Source organism: Sapajus apella, unplaced genomic scaffold (assembly GCF_009761245.1).
Source record: "Sapajus apella isolate SASKATOON/1434 unplaced genomic scaffold, GSC_monkey_1.0 scaffold26, whole genome shotgun sequence".
NCBI classification, from domain to species: Eukaryota; Metazoa; Chordata; class Mammalia; order Primates; family Cebidae; genus Sapajus; species Sapajus apella.
Window position 1 is genome coordinate 91,504 of NW_022436966.1, and position 20,577 is coordinate 112,080.

Below are 20,577 nucleotides of genomic sequence, written 5' to 3' on the forward strand. Positions count from 1 at the left end.
GTACAGTGAAGAATATGGCCCTTCAGGCATAGGAGCCAGTCTGGTTTCTTAGAGAATTAATTGGTAGCATAAACCCTGCCCTGTGAGGTTCTTGGACTTGCAGCACCACTGACTCCACTGGGACTATGGGCAGGGAATGGTGACAAGTTAGAGGTAGAGGCCTCTGACCACCCAAGCGGACAACTCTTATGCCGCAGTCAAACATTTTCCAGTTTAACAGTTCTAGAGGCATCTGACTCACCAATGAGGGGCATGAAATCACCACCTGGGACTCTGGAATGGAAACTTGACAATTCTGATACTTGGACATTTCCACCATGATATGTCAATGAACTCCTGTATGTGAAATTTGTTTTCACTCCAAATGAATTCATGGAAAGGGTCTTACACAATTATGGATGGGGAGCTAAACCTGATTTGAAATGTAATTACAGATGCCTTTTTCCAAATTTCAACACTGGTCCAGTGCACTCTAAGTTCATTCCCCAAATGCAGTTCATTTTGACTGCACGCTCAACAGGTCAACGTGTTTTCTCCATTTCTCTTTCCCCCAATAAATCTGATCCATTCCACTCTAGACAGAGAACCCACTGACCTTTTTATATAGCTGGGCTCGTAGCCGGTATGACTTATATTCTGATTTTCTCTTCTCTTCTTCTTTCTTTTTCTGTACTTCTGGAAGCTGCTCATAAATCCTTAGAAATGGCACCAGTGAAAGGACAGAAAGCGGGGAGTTTACCAAGGTGCAGAGGCATGAGATCTCTCACTACCCCTCCAAATGCCTCCCGCTCTCTAGACGCTCATCCCTCCCAAAAAGGCCCTAGGCCCCATTAGATACTCCTGGCACAGAGAACTGTGGCTTGGGGGCTCACAATCTGGAAGGGGAAACAGATAAATACAAACACAATAAAACCCTGCTAATAGCAGTTAGTTACATCTGGGAAAGGAGTGGGATATAGGGGGAAAAAAGTGAGCTAAACGAGGGAGAGGTGAACTGCTTTTCCACTCTATATGCAAAAATGTACTGTTTCAATATAAAATAATGAACAGTGTTACTATTGTATTTATAAACACAAGCAAAGTTATGGAAAAGTACTAAAATGGTCACATCTGTAAAATGTTCTAGAGGAGAAGAAACTTGGTCTGGTGGAAGGCAGTTGGGAAAGGCTCCAGAGAGGAAATTAGGGGTAAGTTGGGTCTTAAGAATAGATAGGAGCACCTGAGGTCGGGAGTTCAAGACCAGCCTGACAAACATGGTGAAACTCCGTCTTAATTAAAAAGAAAAAAAAAAAAAAAAAAGGATAGAAGCAGAAAGGGAAGGAGGAGAAGGGCAGAAGATAGTCAGGGCTGGGGGGAAAATGAGTGTTGGTAAAAATGGAGTCGAGGCTTCCTGAAGAGGAGTGTAAAGGAACAGGTGGGAAACAGGTGGGGTGGGGGTGAGGTGGGCTGCGGAGGATCTTGTGGCCACGTGAAAAACATGGGCTCTTTTCCAGCAGAGGTTGGGTGTCAATGATTTTAAGTTGGGAGAAACACAAATGTGCCTGTGATAAATGTAGTCTCATTGTAAATAAGTTTCCATCAAAATAACAGTTAAATAGATTATGTAATATAACAGAATGTATATGTTACAAGTATGTTTCATGAGTATGAAACGAGAAAGTTTCAGGATTTTTAATGTTATAGGAAAAGTTCACAACATAATGCTGAGTAAAATAAAGGAAGATACAAACTTGTAAATGCAGCACAATCAACAATTTGGGGAAAAAAGCGTGTTATGCAGGTCCCTGCAAAATCCCCACACCTCCCACCAAAAACAGGACTACTGTTAGTCACGTTTAGATGGACGGATGGGATATTCATTTTCTTTTTTCTACTTTTCTTTATATTTCCTACAGTTTTCTATAATCACTAGATTGATGCAGGGCTCTGTGGGAAACACTAGAGAAGGAGAAGGTGTCTCCTGAATGCCACTCTGGAACAAGTGCTTCCAAATAAAAGAGCTACGTTCTTTCCTCTCAAAATCTTTCCTTCTCATGGGAAACTTTAAATATCTTTGGTAGAGGTAGGGTGATGACAAAAGATTAGTAACATAAGTTCCAGAGATACAAATCCTTAACAGGACACATTTGAAGGCCAAACACCAGGCTCTAACCCCAGCTGTGACCCTAACTTGTTGGGTTACTTCCCCTCTCTGGGTTGTAGTTTCCTAAATATTAAGAGTGACTACATGATATTTAAGATCACATTCAACTCTACGATTCTCAGATGGAAACATGTCACTTCCTTGAAAAGAGGCCACACAAGGAACAAAATTGAATAGAAGCAACCTAATGAAAATGTATCAGTTTAAAAACTCAACTGCTTTCTGGCTGAAAGCATTGAGATGTTATAGGAGACGTCCTGCCTGTCTTCCTATAGGCAAGCTTCCTAGCCCCTTACAGCAGGAACTGCTCTTGCTGAGGTGAGAGTGTAAGTAGCTGCCACACAACAAACCCTGTATAATATCTCCTAATTCCATTTTGTGACTGAGTTAGAATGAACCAATGGTTCTCAAATATTTTAGACTTAGGACCCCCTTCACGTTCCTAAACTTTGAGGATCCGAATGTAGGTTTTATCTATTGATACTGTATTAAAAATTAAAAATTAAGAAAAACCTTATTTTTTTTTAATTTGTTTGAAATAACAATAAGCCTGTGACACGCTAACATAAGAAATCTATCTATCTATCTATCTATATATATATATTTTTAATTTTTAATAAAAAATAAAGAGGTTTTGCAAAACAAAAACTTTTGGTGAGAAGTGTGGTGCTATTTACATTTTTCAGAAAACCTTTTAATGTCTGGTTTAATGGAAGACAGACAGCTGGATTCATATTTGCTTCTGTATTAAGTCTGTCATCACATCTTGCTCTGGATAAGTATACATTAAAAAATCCAGCTTACATACAGATTTTCCACGTACTTGGAAATGAGAGAAGTATTGTATCATTCTTTTCAGGTAATTCTTGATCTTCTTTGATATTACATCCAAACTTGACAAGTGATAGTTTCTTTTCTTTTTTTATTTTTGAGACAGAGTTTTGCACTTGTTGCCCAGGCTGGAGTGCAGTGGTGTGATCTTGGCTAACTGCAAACTCTGCCTCCCAGGTTCAGGCAATTCTCCTGACTCAGCCTCCAGAGTAGGTGGGATTACAGGTACCCATGACACCCAGCTAATTTTTGTAGCTTTAGTAGAGACGGGGTTTCACTATGTTGGCGAGGCTGGTCTTGAACTCCTGACCTCAAGTGATCCGCCCTCCTTGGCCTCCCAAAGTGCTGGGATTACAGGTGTGAGCCACCGCGCCTGGCTGGCAAGTGGTAGTTTCTTAAAAGTTAGTTGCAAAGTGGAATCTGAAAATACGTCAGTAAATTTTTTCTATTCTGTTACATAAAAATCCATTCATCTATCTTGTACTATTTGAATGAATCTTCTATCTATGCCTGATTTTCTAGCAAAAAAGCAACAATCATTTGGAAAATCCTGGCCCAGTGAGTTGTGGAGATCTTCCAAATGTTGACAAATTTATTTAGATAACATGAAAAACATCACATTTGTTAATGTCACTGCTTATAAAAGTCTAAGTACTGAGAAGTCATCAAGCCCATGGTGGTGAATACAAGTTTTCTAGAATTCTATTGTTGGCTTGAAAACTCACACGTTCTTTGGCAACAGATACTGTCAGACATTTGCCTGAAGTCACAGATTCGCTTCATTTTCAAGAAAATGTCTGCTACAAATCCAAGTCAGAATAATCGGTTTTCTGTCAGTTACTCTTTCAAGTAAAAGTCATGTTCCATGAAATAGGCAGCTGGTTTAGCTCACGACACAAACCATGGCATAAGTGCTTTTTCTTAAAACAGTCATCATCTTTCACTGTACAAAGGAAATGATTCCTGTGTACCTCCATTTACACTGCTTCCTTGTACTTCCATCACACTCCTAGAGGGAGGCTGTGCAGGATACAATGCCTACTAGACTAGTAGCTTGGTGCCACTGTCTTGAATAGTGCTAAGACATCAACAGTTTTACTCCTCCCCCATTCCTCTAGCATCATCAGTGCAAATAGTCAACACAGCAAAAAAGACAAGGAACATCCTGGTGTCATTTTGAAATTCGTTTTGACCTTGCAAATCGCCTAAAAGAGTCTCAGCAACTTCCAGGGCTCCACAGACCATTCTCTGAGAAACACTAGACTAATGCATCCCTTTGGATTTGCCTATAAAGGCTGACTAGATAGAGAGTAAAAACAAGATTTCAAGAGGAATGCTTAAAGTCCATGAGATAAATTGTTTAAAGTGTCATTACTTCAGAAGCATTATGCCGAAAGAGAAACTATTCTTATTAAAGCAAGACTCCAATGAATGCCTGAAAAAGTCAACTTTAACTTATTCTCTGGCATTCTCATGATCAATATACGAATATCTGAAATGAATTAATTTTTTTAAAAATTTGTTATTTTTTAGATACAGAGTCTCGGTCTGTTACCCAGGCCAAGTATAATGGTGTGATCATAGCTCACTGCAGTCTCAAATTCCTGGGCTTAAGAGATCCTCTCACCTAAGACTCCTGAGTAGGTAGGATTGCAGAAATGTACCACCATATCCAACACTCAGATTCATTCATTAATGAGTAGCTAATGTTCGTTTGTCATGGCACAAAATTAAAAAATTATAAAAAGTCAAAAAATATACTACATCTGTACTACATCAGTTCTCCTTTCCAAAGACAATCAGTATTATCAGTTTTTTTCTCTCTTCCAGAAATATTCTATGCATATAAAAGTATACACATCTACATAAGCACAAATACTTATTTTTAAAGACCACAAATGGTAACAGTGCTCATATGCTTTAAAAATTTAATTTAAAAAATGTTTAACTTCAAGTGTTCTGGAGAACACTGTTCTTTCTCACCCTATTGGATCAATTCCTAGAAATGGGATTGCTAAGGTAAAAGGCATGGCCCAAATATACATTTAATTTTATTTTAAAATAATCTTTTTTTTTTTTGGACATGGGAGTCTCGCTCTGTTGCCCAGACTGGAGTAAAGTGGTACCATCTAAGCTCACTGTAACTTCCGCCACCCAGGTTCAAACGGTCTTCCCCACTCAGCCTCCCAAGTAGCTGGGATTACAGGTGTGTGCCACCATGCCCAGCTAATTTTTGCACTTTTAGTAGAGATGGGGTTTCACCATGTTGGTCAGGCTGGTCTTGAACTCCTGACTTCAAATGATCCACCCACCTCAGCCTCCCAAAGTGCTGGGATTACAGGTGTCAGCTACTGTGCCTGGCCTAAAATATTCTTTATTTATATTTAGGTTTCTAATACAGAGAAGCCTGACTAAGACATGCAAATTAGTGGGGATTTTTTTCGTCTTTTGCATGTGAGTCATTCATACCATGATGTGCTAATTTTTTTTCTTCAGTGCCATAAGTGAGAAATGACTCTCACAACTTTCTCATGGTGTTTAAACTTGAGCATAACATCCTTATTCTGGGTACGAGCCAGAGCTCCTGATAACTTGGTGGCCTGGTTTATACTTCTATACATACACTTGTTTTCTTGGTCTTACCGTTTGGACCGCTGAATCATTTCCTTCTTGCTGATAGGCTTGTTCTTCTGGGCAGCCAAGAAGACTAAGCAAGAGAAGAAGGGGTTTTCAGTGGACAGTGACTTAAACCAGGAGGGTGTGGTGTAAGAGCTGGGAGAGGGAGCTTCCAGGACTTGGTGCCCCTACCCTGAGCTGGCAAGACTGGGTGGGGAGCAAGAACCAAGGTAAGCCAGGGTTAGACTAGGGTAACAGGGACAGCAGCCTAAGGCCCTGAGGACCTAACGCTCCATTGCACAGACTAGACTTTGAATTTTAAAAATCGCCAGTTATTAGGGAAGATTGGATGAAAGAATTAGGCAGTGCTTTGTAGTTTTCACAGCTTTCATTGTTTTATCAAAACCTGCTTATTGTAATTGTTAAGAAGGCAGACTCCAGAGCTGTGCACCTGGGTTCAAATGTTAGCTTTTACTTACTAGGTATGTCATCTTGGGAGAGGTACTTAATCTCCTTTTGATTCAGTTTTCTCACTATAAAGTAGAGACAGAAATAGCACCTATCAAGAGTGTTGTAAGTGCCAAATGTAAACAGTGCCTGGGCAAGATGTAAGGACTATGTGTTTATTATTATTATTACCAACCTAAGAGATAGGCAAGTCTGGAATCAGCCCCATCTTTTCAGGAAAAATAATATACTTTTGGAACTAACTTGCTTAGAGACACAGAGCTGGTTTAAGATGCAGTGACAGGGCTAGAGTAACTGTGCTTACTTGGATCATGAATGTGCTGACAACTAAGTTGGGCAGGTTCTGCTAGCTAAGAAGGTTTGAGTCTTGGCAAGCAAAAGGTTGCTGTCTGCCCATGTAACTGACCTGGCCTGGCCTTTAGTAGGTATCTGCAGCACAGCAACAGACCTTGCCTTCTCTATTCCACTCACAGAAAAGTGAACAGTGAGGGCGTACCTCTCTTGGGCAGCGAGCGCATACAATTCTGGTGGCTCTGCTGTTCCCTGTCAATGTTGAACAGAGCATCCCGCTCACTCTGTAACATGCTCTGCAGCTTCCTCTCCTGGACTATTAACTTCAGGCGCTTTATCCGCTCCCCAGAGCGGGAGATGAAGTCAGGTCTGTGAAGCTGAAGTGATTCCTAAAAAAAAAAAAAAGAAAGAAAGAAAATGCCAAGCCTCACATTAATGATGCAATCTCCAAATGCCTAGAAAAACACCACCTGCCCAAGAGGTTTGAAGAAGCCTGATTCAAATGCTGAGAAAATGTCTAGACAATCCTTGCACACCTCTCTGTAGGGGAGGACTCCAGCAGGGAACCTGCAGAGATCAAAGATGGGCCTTCAACATGGGCCAGGAGTTAAGACTATGGCAATTACAACTCTCCCAAATGTCAATGCAATATGGCTCTCCCATAGTGCTATTTTAAAGATCTATTTGAACAAATATATCATTAAATAACATTTCCTTTATCCCCCAAGGGACATATAAGAAGAGACTTGGTTTCCTTTAAATCCCACATGGAGCAGGAACAGGAGTTGCGGAATTGGAGGAACACCCATGAGGCCGCACAAGCCTCAGGCCTCTGGACCTTCCACATAGAGGGACCCACAAACCCAATGAGCAGAGCTGCAAATCCTCCCTCCTGTGACCTTGACCCCAGATCCTGAGTCAGGTGATGCACCATCTAGAGTGGTTAAGAGTAAGGCAGTCTTTGATGAAAGATGAGAAACCCAGCTCTCGTGCATGAAACCAGGTGAACCGCAGAGGTGCCAGAAAAGAGGGTCTCAGGCCTACACCTCAGCTCGCCAAGTCACAGAAGGGGGTTCCCTGAGCCTTGCCCTTCTTCTCCCTACACGTAGGGCTAAAGTTAAGTCAGTGTCACTGCACCTGCAGGGTTGCTCTCACAAATGGCTTCAGTGCATCTCTGCCATCCTCTCTGCCTGGGCCTGCCAGGGAGCCCCGACCGTTCAGGTGCTGCCCCTGCCAGTTCTGCTCCCGCAGTGGCTCCCTCCAGGGCTTGGTCTTGGTTAATGGTTCAAACCAGGAGACACCAGGTCCACACATCTTGGGCATGTTTTCCTTCTTTGATCCAGACTCGTTTTCCACAGGAACAAACCAGGAAACCCCTGCAACAAATAGTTTTTAGAAGGAAAAAATATTTTTCATTTTTTATAGCCCCATCCAACTCTCATCAAGGACAGACTCTCAGGGGTCTCGGCTGTTGGCAGCCACAGGGTGCCCTTGAATCTGGCTTTACTGCAGGGATGACTGTGTAACTGCAGTGCTGGATACTTTGAAAACCTGACAAGGTGTTGGCTGGGGGTAGGTGGGGTCCACATAGAGTCACTTGGAAACACAGAGTCAGCATCACAGGGGACTTGAAATTCACTAGTTTCTCTACTACAAGATCTTAAATGAGAAACTGACCTTCATGGGAAATCTTCTTGTTCCTTTTTAACTTTCTGTCCATAGGATAAGCAGTAAAGAGCGTTTTCTCTTCATGTTTTTCTTCTGACCAAGAAGTCACATCACTGTCCTCTTCCAATTTAGCCTCGCTGGAACTTGGAGTTGGGAAAGTCATCCCAACATCTCGAGTGTGTTTTTTGACACCATTCACAATCTCCAAGTTACCTGAGGGGAAGGATCACAGGTGTCTGAGAGTAGCCTTGAGGCTGAGTTGATTTATTCAGGTGAGTAAGGTTTATTCAAGTAAGTAAGTAAACCCTTTTTAATCCTTCAAAAATACAATGCCTTTGTGTAGGATGGAGGGATGGGAAGAGAGAGAGAGAGAGATTAAAAGAAGGGAGGACAGGGGAAAGTTGGAAGGGAAAAGAGGAAGAAGAAAAAAGAAAGCGTTTTTATTTGTAAGTAATTTTAGGTATTAGAGGGAAAGAAGAATGAATATGGGTAAAAAGGGTAAAGGATTTCAGCTCTGATCCCAAGTCAGAAAGACAATAAATACTTAGAGTCCTTTTGGTAGTCACCCAGGTAAGGAAGAGGTTAACAGAAGTAAAGACAGGATTTGAGGGGAAGAAACAAATCAAGATAAAAGTTATTTATTTTTATTTTATGAAACCAAAAGGTATAGAAAGGCAATAACTAAAAATTCTCCTTTCTACTTCTGGTCTCCATTTACTCTGTTCACAGCCCCATATGGTTCCAGAGAATTCATTTTGCACATTTAAGCAATCTCTTCCATTTATTTTTTTAAAAATTCATATTGCAGTGTACTATACACTGTTCTGTACCTTTTCTTAAAATCAATTATATGCCTTGGAGATCTTTCTCCAAGTACAAAGAGAGATTAGTACAGAGAGAGCTTCCTCATTCTATGTAGAATTTCATTCATTATCTAGATATACAATAATTTATGTAATCATTAAGCTATTGAGGGACAACTAAATTCATTTTAATTTCCTGCTATAACAATGTTTCTGTGGTTACTTTTGTACACTATTTTGCACATATGCAAGTATATCTATAGGTTAAATTCCACATATGCATAGTGTATCTATAGAGTCCATTTCAAAAATAAAAATGCTGAAACTAATTTTGATAGGAACTGTCGAATTACCTCTCACAGTGAACCAACTTCTACTCCTACTGAAATATACAAGGGAATCCATTTCCCTACACTCTTGCCCACAAACTTGCCATCAAACTTGAATTTTTGCCAATCTGATAATATGAAAATTGGCAGTTGGATATAGTTTTATCTTCATGTCCTTTATTATGATTGAGGCTGAGTACCTTATATGTTTAAGGGCCATTTCAATCTATTTCAATGAAAAAGTTTAGATTCAAGTAATTACCTGCTTGTATGCCCTTGTTTAACATGTGTACATTTTGCTTGTTGCAAAGAGTAGAGTTCGAGCTCAGGAAACTACTGACAGAAGAGGAAATAGAGTCAGAAGAAATCACATGGTTTGCTACCTAGAAAAATAAAAAAGATCTTGTTATTATTACCTGCAGTCAATGTCACAGTTACCCACAGGATAAGCCAACAAGTCCTCTTTCTAATCTAATTCAAACTGTTGAGATGCATTTAGAGGAAGCCTGAGATAATGAGAACATGCTGCCTTGTATCTGTGATAGGGAGGAGAATGTTGTAGTTGTTTAGGACTTCAGCTGTTCTGAGGTGGTAAGGTCTGGCTATTTTCACTGGGCTTGGAAAAACTCTGAAGAGAATGCTAGCTAAACATTAGTCTGATGCATCTTCAGAATGAAATTCTGAAGTGACACCTGCACATAATTTTCATGTGAGATAAAGAGGCCTGGAGATAGCTAAAAAAGTGATAAGCTGAAGAGAGTGCTCTCCAATTAAGGGCAGACTCAGACACATATACTAAGACAAACGGCAAAGACCTGCAAGGCTCATGAGATGTCCTGGTGAGCAGTGTATTGCAAAAAGTATTAGAGAGTTCCAAAGGCCTTTCGATTGTGTTCAGAGCAAGTAGAGCAATGAAGGCAATTTCAGGGATTGCAGCTGATGGTGCAATGTTGGTGGATGACAAAAAAATTAACGAGATATAGCTGAACAAATACTATAGTGTAAAATAGTACTTCTTAAACTTGCTCATTGTTAATATGTCCAAGGACAGAGAGAAGGTAACCCAGAATAATGAATTGGAATCTCTTGGGGGGCGGGTTCCAGGCATCTATATTTTGAATAAATGCCAGGGAATCTTCTACTTAGGCAGGTCTGCTGGAGGCAAATTAAAGCCTGGGTGAAGATAGGAAATTGAGCATATCTGACCCCTCAAACTAGATAAACCATATTCCAGAGTCATAAACAAACTTGTAACAGAATTTTGGAGAGGAAGGTCTGTGTTAGACATTTGAAGAAAGGAAACACTTTGATTTTCAGAAAGGTAGGCATTGCAAACTAGTGGGCTGAACATTGATGACATGTACAATTTAGGATGGATCACAAATTGAACAATTTGCAAGGAACTGATGAAAAAAAGATGAGCAGATTTAAGCCAGGCTCAGTCAGGTAGGCAGAGCATGCCCTGCCAGGTTAGCCTTGTTTTCTCTAGTAGATAAGGTCATTTTGCTGGTGAAACAAAAGAACACATAGCATTCTATACCTAGATTTGAACAAACTGCCAAAACATTTCATGGCATCTTTGAAGGCAAGATGGAGTTATATGGATTGGAAGATAATACAAGTTGATAGAACAACAACTGGTTGAACTAACCTTACCCAAATATAATTTCAACAGAGAGAGATGTCTTTACTGAGTGGTACATCTTGCATTTGACAACAGTTACTAAGCAATTACTGTGCACAATCACTGAGTTTGGTGCTGGCTACTCCTTTTTAAGATTTTACACATCAGTGTCTTGGAGGTATGGAAAGCAGGAGAATTTCCATACAATACACATCAAGGAGGGTCTCTGTCAGGATCCCAAATAATAACAGGAATGATGGGCTAAATCAGAGCATGTTTAGTAGGAGTAATTTTAACAGTCTGCTCATTAGGCAGAAGAAATGGCAGCAACTCTTGAAGCAGGAAAAAAAAAGCTCTTTGTCTGGATTCCAAACAACTAGGCCAGTTTCACGTCTTCCCTTTATTAGAGGTCTCTACTTAGGCAAGCTACAACCTCTTTGTGTCAGTTTCCCCATCTAGAAAAGGAAACAAAATCTGCATTTCAGAAAGAACAGATGATTTAGACAGTAAAATATAAAACTAGAGACAGACTACCATGTTGTTAAAAAAATCTTTTTATTTTTTCCTTATAAGAAAGGAACATGAAAAAGAAGTAACTGATATGAAATACATTATACCTTCTCTGCAGCTATAAAAGAGAGGAAGAAAGCATGTTAGGTACTAAAAAAAGTCAAAAGTATATGTAGGTGTTTGCTTTTTTATTTATAAAACGCCTCTGAAAGAAAAGAATCCAGATTGAAAGGAAGAAGTGAAATTGGTTTTACTTACAAATGACAAGATCTTCTCTGTAAAAAATACTAAGAAATCCACAAAGAATTAGAACTAATAAACAAATTCAGCCAGGTTGCAGACTGCAAGATTAATAAGATAAAAAAATCAATTATATTCCTATATTCTAGCAAGTGACAACCTGAAAATAAAATTAACAATCTCACTCACAATAGCATCAAAAAGCATAAAATATTTAGGAATAAAGTTAACAAGAGAAGTGCAAGGTTTGCACATTAAAAACTAGAAAACATTGCTGGGAGAGATCATAAGTCTATGTAAATGGTGAGACATTCACCATACATGGATTGGAAGTCTCAAAATTGTTAGGATGGCAATTATCCCCAAATTAATCTGTAGATTCTAGACAATATCAAAATTCCCGCAAGGATTTTTGACGAAATCTACAAAGTGATCTCAACTTTATATGGGAATGGCAAGGACCACAAGGGCTAAAAGTTATTGAAAAAAAAAGAAAGGTGGAGGACTTACATTGACTGATTTCAAATCTTATAAAGTTATACCACAAATCAAATCAAGGCATTGTGGTATTGATATAAGGATACAAACTGGCGGGGCGCGGTAGCTCAGGCTTGTAATCTCAGCCCTTTGGGAGGCCGAGGCAGGTAAATCGCGAGGTCAGGAATTTGAGACCAGCCTGGCCAATACGGTGCAACCCTGTCTCTACTAAAAATACAAAAATTAGTGCACCTGTAGTCCCAGCTACTTAGGAGGCTGAGGCAGAAGAATCACTTCAACCCAAGAGGCAGAGGTTGCAGTGAGCTGAGATCGCGCCACTGCACTCCAGCCTGGGTGACAGAGCTAGACTCCAACTCAAAAAAAAAAAAAAAACGATAATAGATATAGACAAATCAATCAATGGAACAGAATGAAAATTCCAAATGAAACCTTACATATGTGATCAATTAGTGTTCAACAATGGGGCCAAAGCAACTAACTGGAGAAAATAATTCTCTTTTGAACAAATGATGCTGGGACAATTAAACATCTCTGTTCACAACACACTGTACACAAAAATGTACTAAAAATGGATGGTAGACCTAAATATAAGTAAAACAATAAACTTTTAATGAAAAACATAGGAGAAAATCTTTGTGACTTTGGTTAGGCAAACAGTTCTTGAATATAACACCCCAAGTACAACCCACAATCCATACAAGAAAAATAGTTTAAACTGGACTTCATCATTACTGTATTAAAACCATTTGCACTTCAAAAGACACTGTTTTAAATTAAAAGGTCAAGCCATAGCCTGGGAGAAATTATTTTTTAAAAATACATCTGATAAAGGACTTTTAACCAGAGTATATAGAGAGCTCTTTCAACTCAGTAGAAAGATAACCTAATTTTAAAATAAGCAAAAGATTTAAAAAGACACTTCATCAAAGAAGATACAGAGTGGCCAATAAACACATGAAAAGATGTTCAACATCATCAGTCATTAGGAAAATTCAAATTAAACTCACAATAAGATACCATTTCATACCCACTAGAATGGCTATAAACAAAAAGGTGGACAATGGCAAGTGTTGACAAGGAAGTGGAGAAACTGAAACCCTCACACATTGCAAGCAAGAATGTAAAATGATACAGTCACTTTGGAAAACACTTTGGTAATTTCTTAAAAAGTTAAACATAAACCTATCATATGACCTAACAATTTCACTCCTGAGTAAAAACCCCGAAGAAATGAAAATGTATGCCCACACAAAACTTTGGCACAAATGTTAATAGCAGCATTCACATTATCCAAAAAAATCAAACAATCCAAATGTCCATCAACTGAAAAATAAGCAAAATACGGTATATTCACAAAACAGAATACTATTCAGCAACAAAAAGGAACCACTGATACATACAACATGGATGAACCTTGAAATCATTATGTTAACAAAAAAAGGCAGATGCAAGAGACCACATCTGATGCTGTGTATACAAAATCTCCAGAAGAGGCAGAAGGCAGAAGAGGGGTTGCCTGGGGCTGGGAACCAGGATTGACTGTAAAGAGGTACAAGGGACTTTTTGGTAGTGACAGAAATGTTCTAAAACCGGATTGTGGTGATGACTGTACAACTCTGAACACCTAAAATGGGTGAAATTTTATTGTATGCCTCTGGGAAGGAGTGCTGGGTGCCGGGGAACAGGATTAGGAAGAACACTCTTGATCAAATATTTTGTACCATGTGGTTGTACTGTATTACCAGTTCAAGAAATGAATAAACAAAACAAAAACTTGTGGGGAAGGGTGTGGCAGTAAAGATTTAAGGAGTTCAACAGGAATAAAATATGCTAGGCCACAGACATGGTCCAGTCACTGAAAGGAAGGTGACAAGTTGTGTCAGTCAACACGCTCTCACCACCGGAAGCACAAGTTTAGTTGAGAGGGACATGTTTAAAAATAAGATACAAACAAACTTACACCCAGGGAGCTGCCAAATTCAGAAAGGAGAGTAGAAACTACGGCTCATGTGGAACAGTTCATGGAGTGAAGACCTGAGAAAAAACGCATCAGGAAAGGAGGTGGGGGCCCCAGAGGCAGAGATGTAGGCCTGTTTCCTGTGCCTTCAGAGAGCTGCTCTGAGGGCAGAGCCAGGTATTCCAACGCAAGGAGATATTGGATCTAAGTCAAAGCCTTTGATAACTGGAGCCTTAGGCAAATGGAACTGGCTGACACATAAACAGCATGTGAGAGGTAGAGCTACTAGAGGGTGGCCTGCCATTTGCTGCAGATGCAGCAGAAGTGTTGATGGAAGTGGGTAGGACCACAGGACTCCTATGGTCCCTTCCAAGCCTGAGGTTCTGTGAACATTCTGCACTTCCAAAGCACACAAGCAGTCGTGGTGTATACCACAGAGTGGAAAAAAAACAAATTACACTGGATTATATGAGGAGCCTTGGAATGTTTCCGTTTTCATTTCAAATTCTTTTTCATTGAGTAATTCTTACCTATGAAAAGGTATGAAAAGGTAAACATTTATAAACAGAAATCAGTCTAAGAATAAATTCTCTCTCAACACAATATAATTATCCAGCCCTGCAGGAAGATGACAATCAAAAAGAGAGACAAAAACAAGTGTTATTAGGATGTGGAGAAACCCTCACATACAGCTGGTGGGAATGTAAAATGGTGCTGTCATTGTGAAAAAGTCTGGCGGTTCCTCAATTAGTTAAACATAGAGTTGTCATATGATTAATTCCACTCCCAGGTATACACCCAAGAGAAGTGAAAACACATGACTTCAAAAAAAAAAAAAAATTTACATGACTGTTCATAGCAGTTTTGTTCATAATAGTTAAAAAATGGAAACAACACAAATGTCTATGAACTGATGAATAGATACAATGTGGTATAGTCATACAATGGAATGTTCTTTGGCCATTAAAAGGAATGAGCACATGCTATGATATGGATGAACCTTCAACATACTATGTTAAGTGAATGAAGAGAATCACAAAAGACTCTGTGATTCCATTTATATGAAAGGTCCAGCATAGGAAAGCAATTAGTGGTTGCCTGCAGGGTATGGCAGAGGTAGGAGGTTGGGTAAATGAAGATTGACTGTTAATGTTTACAGAATTTTTTTGGAGAATATTTAAAATGTTCTAAAGTTAGATTATGGTGATGGTTGCACAGTTCTATGACTATATCAAGACCTATTAAACTGTACACTTTAAACAGGTGAAGTTTAACGGCATGGGAAATATGTCAAGAAAGTCATAAAATGCACTTGTTTACTGCGTGCAAACTGAAAAAAATGTGGACAATGAAGTCTTGTTTGGAGAAAAAAGCTTATATCATACTCCATGGTTCTGCATCTCCTATGTTACTGAAATCAGGAAAAACTAACCATGGAAGGTGATCAACAATGTTGTTTTCATGTAATAAACAACAAACAATCCTAACAAAAAGGTGGGCACTGGCTACTGTAGGTGTGATGGAGCATCACTCTAAAGCTGGGGTCAAGCACAAACTGTCAGAACCAAGCCATGTAATGTTGAATCCATCCACAGATTCACAACAATAATCACAATGGACACACCTGCACTCGTGTCCCAAAATTTGTGCTATGGACACATCGTGGAATAGAACTTTTTTTTTTTTCCTGAATCAATTTATATATGCTGTCAGTAAATCACAGCAGTTCACTTTCCTTAGTCCGTGGGAGAGTCCTGTGTATCTCCTCTAATTAATTAAATGACATTGTCAGCCACCACGGGTTAGGTTTTCTGTTGTACACAGTCTTGGAAGGAAATATATGTTGGTCGGCTGCTTCTGTTTCAACTTCCATTATGAGAGCAAACTTACCTGTTGCTGTCTTATACAAGACTAAGAATAGAAAGTAAATGCACCATCTCAGAGATGTTTCAGGGTTTTTATAGTACTTTTTAGTTTAATTAACAACTAGATGAGACTCATTCCTACATTTATTGATTAAAGACATGAGATAGACCTAGAAATAAAAGCTTTTTAATTAAAAAATTACTTGTTAAGTGGAAATTGAGCTTAGAAAAACATATCCAACATAGGAAAAGGGCCATGTTTTCTGATATGACACTACAGTGCTATTCTTCAGGTAGGAAGACCGGTACTGCTGGCCTTCAGCTAGCCAGGTGCCTGCTGGGAGATACTTTTTCTTTAAAGGTATGAGTTTATGCTAATTCACGTACAACCACTAGGGTTTAGGACCAGAGATACATATTGATAAGATGGTCAGAGTCAAAATGAGAAATATAGTCTATGGTGCCAAAAGACTGTCTTTTCTAGTGAAAAGTTTCTAGAACTGTGTTGATCAACCACAAGCATATTTTCAATAAAATTTACTCACCACCCAAGGGGTGACACAATTACAAAGTGTCTGTCCAAAAAATAACATTAATTATTTAATTCCTAGTGACAAAAGGTTGCAGAAGCAGGAGCTCAGGTGGTAACTATTTTTTACCTTTTGGAAATTGGAACTAGTTATCTATTTCTGCCAATGTAGTTGATCAAAAAACTATGGAAAATCTTCCTCAGAAAATTAAGAGTGTACTGTGCCTGCATAACAGGTTTTCGAAAAATTTATTTTGGTATGTGAATAAGTAAAGATCGCAGAGAACAGACAATTTTGAGTGAATCCAAAATTCAAATAATAGTTTTAAGAATATATGGCTAAAATGCAGTGGATATTATTAAGGTCAATTATCATTACACTAAGGTCAAAAAACTCTAATGGGATAATAGTTTCCCAGATAATGGCAGGGCTTTGGGTTGGACAGAATGAAAATGAACCAAGAGCTAAAACATTCAATTAACTGATGGGAAAACCAGAAGGTTGACTAATGGTCATAAAATTTTGTAGAGGATGGTAGAGTTAGACAGCATGTTACCCAAAGGTTTTTCTAACAGGTTTCAAAAATGATGGTCTGGAAGTACCCCTATATATTTATTTCTTCATTGCATTCTCCCAAATATGTTTCTTCTTGGCTTTAATAACTATCAGAATTACCATCACCTTTACATGGATGACTCCCAACACCTTCATCTCACTCATGATATGCTCATGGGGTCAGATCCATCTAGTCTGTTAGATATTTTCACTAAAATGATCTGATCCAGTTTCAAATTTAATAAATAAAACTCCTTCATAATTCAGTCAGAATTCATTTCCTCTTCCAGTCTTTCCATTTTTATAAGGTGTCCATATATGATTTCAGTTGTTTTGAATGGAAATTTCAAAAGAACCACGGCAATTATTTACCAATTATAACTGATTAGAGTCTATCTTAACAAAAGAACATTAGATTTTTCTAATAATTTATTGACATTACTTTCTTTAAAAATCTTTATTGGCAACTAGCTATAATTTGGAAATAAATTTAGACCTATTAAAAAAATTCCACATAGATTAAAAGCTTAAGCTTAAAGCTTCCATATCCCTCAAAAAGTATTAAAAATAAAGCAGAATCTTTAAAAAACAAATCTTGAGGTTGGAAGATCTTTCTTAGCATCAACACAGAATAAAGAAGTATTTAACAATACTATTCCAATATTAACACAATGTAATTAATGGTTAAAAATCAATAGGAAGCCAGGCACAGCGGTACATGCCTGTGGTCCCAGCTACTCAGGAGGCTGAGACGGAAAGATTGGTTGAGGCCAGGAGTTTGAGATCTGCCTGGGCAACATAGCAAGACCACATTTCTAAAAAAGAAAAAAAGGTAATAAAACACAATTTAAAAAAACAACAACTACAGTGGTCTCCAAATATGTTTACAAAAATGAATAGGGAAAAAATCTTCAAAGAAAAATAGACAAAGAATACACAAAGGTAATTCTCAAAGGAAGAAATGTAAATGGCAAATCTGAAACCTAATAAAAATACAATTAAAAGCACTAGCAAAATTAAAAATTATAGTTCTTGAGGTCCCCAGGCAAGATGGCCAAATAGAAACAGCTCCAGTGCACAGTTCCCAGCAAGATCCACACAGAAGGCAGGCAATTTCCACATTTCCAACTGAGGAACCTGGTTCATCTCATTGGGACTGGTTGGACAATGGGTACAGCCCAAGGAGGGCGAGCTGAAGCAGGGTGGGGCATCACCTTACCCAGGACGTGCAAGGGGCCAGGGAACTCCCTCTCTTGGCCAAAGGAAGCCATTAGGGACTGTTTCCTGCACTCCCACCCAGATACTGTGCTTTTCCCAGGGTCTTCACAACCCACAGACCAGGAGATTCCCTCCAGTACCTGCACAACCACCAGGGCCCTGGGTTTCTGGCATAAAACTGTGCAGTCGTTTGGGCAGAAACCAAGCTTGCCGCAGCAGCTTTTTTTCATATCCTAGTGGCACCTGGAACGCCAGCGAGACAGAACTGTTCACTCCCCAGGAAAGGGGGCTAAAGCCAGGGAGCCAAGTGGTCTGGCTCGGCAGGTCCCACCCCCATGGAACCAGCAAACTAAGATCCACTGGCTTGAAATTCTTGCAGCCAGCACAGCAGTTAAGTCTGAGCTTAATCTGGGTTGTTCATTTGGTGGGTGGAGGGGCATCCACCATTGCTAAGGCTTGAGCAGACTGTTTCAACCCCATAGTGTAAGGAAAGCTGCCGGGAAATCCGAACTGAGCAGAGCCCAACACAGCTCAGCAGCTGCAGGCACTGACTCACCAGATGTCCTTGCTGGGCAGTGCATCTCTGAAAAAAGGCAGCAGCCCATCAGGGACTTATTAATAAAGTCCTGACCTTCCTGGGACAGAACACCTGGGAAAGGGGTGGTAGTGGGTATAGCTTCAGCAGGCCTAAACATTCCTGCCTGGCAGCTCTGAAGAGAGCAGCAGATTTCCCAACACAGTGTTTGAGCTCTGATAAGGAACAGACTGCACCCTTAAGTGGCTCCCTGACCCCCATGTATCCTGCCCGGGAGACATCTCCCAGTAGGGGCCAACAGACACCTCATACAGGAGCTCTGCTGGCATCTGGCGGGTACCCGTCTGGGACAAAGCTACCAAAGGAAGGCAGAGGCAGCAATCTTTGCTGTTCTGCAGTCTCCACTAGTGATTCCCAGGCAAGCAGGGTATGGAGTGGACCTCCAGCAGAACTGCAGCAAAGGGTGCTGTTAGCAGGAAAACAAACAGAAAGAAATAGTTTCAACATCAACAAAAAGGACATCCACTCAGAAATCCCATCCAAAGGTCACCAACCTCAAAGATGAAAGGAAGATAAATCCACAAGGATGGGAAGAAACGAGCACAAAAACGCTGACAAAACATCCATTTTCCTTTAAGGGATCACAGCTCCTCACCAGCAATGGAACAAAACTGGATGGAGAGTGAGTTTGATGAAAGGACAGAGGCAGACTTCAGAAGGTGGGTAATAACAAACTGCTGAGCTAAAGGAGCATGTTCTAACCCAATGCCAGGAAGCTAAGAACCTTAAAAAAGGTAGAAGAAATGATATCTAGAATAACCAGTTTAGAGAAGAACATAAACAACCTGATGGAGTTGAAAAACACAGCAAGAGAACTTTGTGAAGCATACACATTTTCAACAACCAAATCGATTAAAAGGAAGAAAGGAGATCAGAGACCGAAGATCAACTAAATGAAATAAAGTAAGAAGACAATTAGAGAAAAAACAATGAAAAGGAATGAACAAAGCCTCCAAGAAACATGGGATTATGTGAAAAGACCAAATCTACGTTTGATCGCTGTACATGAAAGTGAAGGAGAGGATGAAACCAAGTTGGAAAACACTCTTTAGGATATTATCCAGGAGAACTTCCCCAACCTAGCAGGCCTGCTAGGCCAGCATTCATATTCAGTAAACACAGAGAACACTACAAAGATACTCTTCAACAAGAGCAACTCAAGACACATAATCATCAGATTCACCAAGGCTGAAATGAAGGAAAAAGTGCTAAGCGCAGCGAGAGAGAAAGGTTGGGTTACCCACAAAGGGAAGCCCGTCAGACTAACAACAGATCTCTCAGCAGAAACCCTACAAGCCAGAAGAGAGTGGGGGCCAATATTCAACATCCTTAAAGAAAAGAACTTTCAACCCAGAATTTCATATCCAGCCAAACTAAGCTTCAAAAGTGAAGGAGAAATTAAATCCTTTATGGACAAGCAAATGCTGAGAGATTTTGTCACCACCAGGCCTGCCTTACAAGAGCTCCTAAAGGAAGCATTAAACATAGAAAGGAACAACCAGTACCAGCCAATGCAAAAATGTACCAAATTGTAAAGATCATCAATGCTAGGAAGAAACTACATCAACTAATGGGCAAAATAACCATCTAGCATCATAATGGCAGGATCAAATTCACACATAACAATACTAACCTTAAATGTAAATGGGCTAAATGCCCCGATTAAAAGACACAGACTGGCAAATCTGATAAAGAGTCAAGACCCATTGGTGTGCTGTATCAGGAGACCCAATTCACTTGCAAAGACACATATAGGTTCAAAATAAAGGGATGGAGGAATATTTACCAAGCAAATAGAAAGGAAAAAAAAAAGCCGGAGTTGCAATCCTACTTTCT

General features: G+C 39.6%; 1 protein-coding gene across 4 annotated transcripts in view; it reads right to left on the reverse strand.

Annotated features, from left to right (window-relative positions):
• The window catches only part of ALMS1 (ALMS1 centrosome and basal body associated protein), a 212,740-nt gene that overhangs the window by 803 nt on the left and 191,360 nt on the right, over positions 1-20,577 (reverse strand). For all 4 annotated transcript variants that reach the window (XM_032291715.1, XM_032291716.1, XM_032291714.1 and 1 more), the window contains 6 exons: positions 9,412-9,532; positions 8,027-8,230; positions 7,487-7,725; positions 6,555-6,738; positions 5,618-5,681; positions 596-695 (listed from right to left, as the gene is read on the reverse strand). In XM_032291715.1, the coding sequence (XP_032147606.1) occupies positions 596-695; positions 5,618-5,681; positions 6,555-6,738; positions 7,487-7,725; positions 8,027-8,230; positions 9,412-9,532 (912 nt within the window). The remainder of the gene's footprint in view (positions 1-595; positions 696-5,617; positions 5,682-6,554; positions 6,739-7,486; positions 7,726-8,026; positions 8,231-9,411; positions 9,533-20,577) is intronic.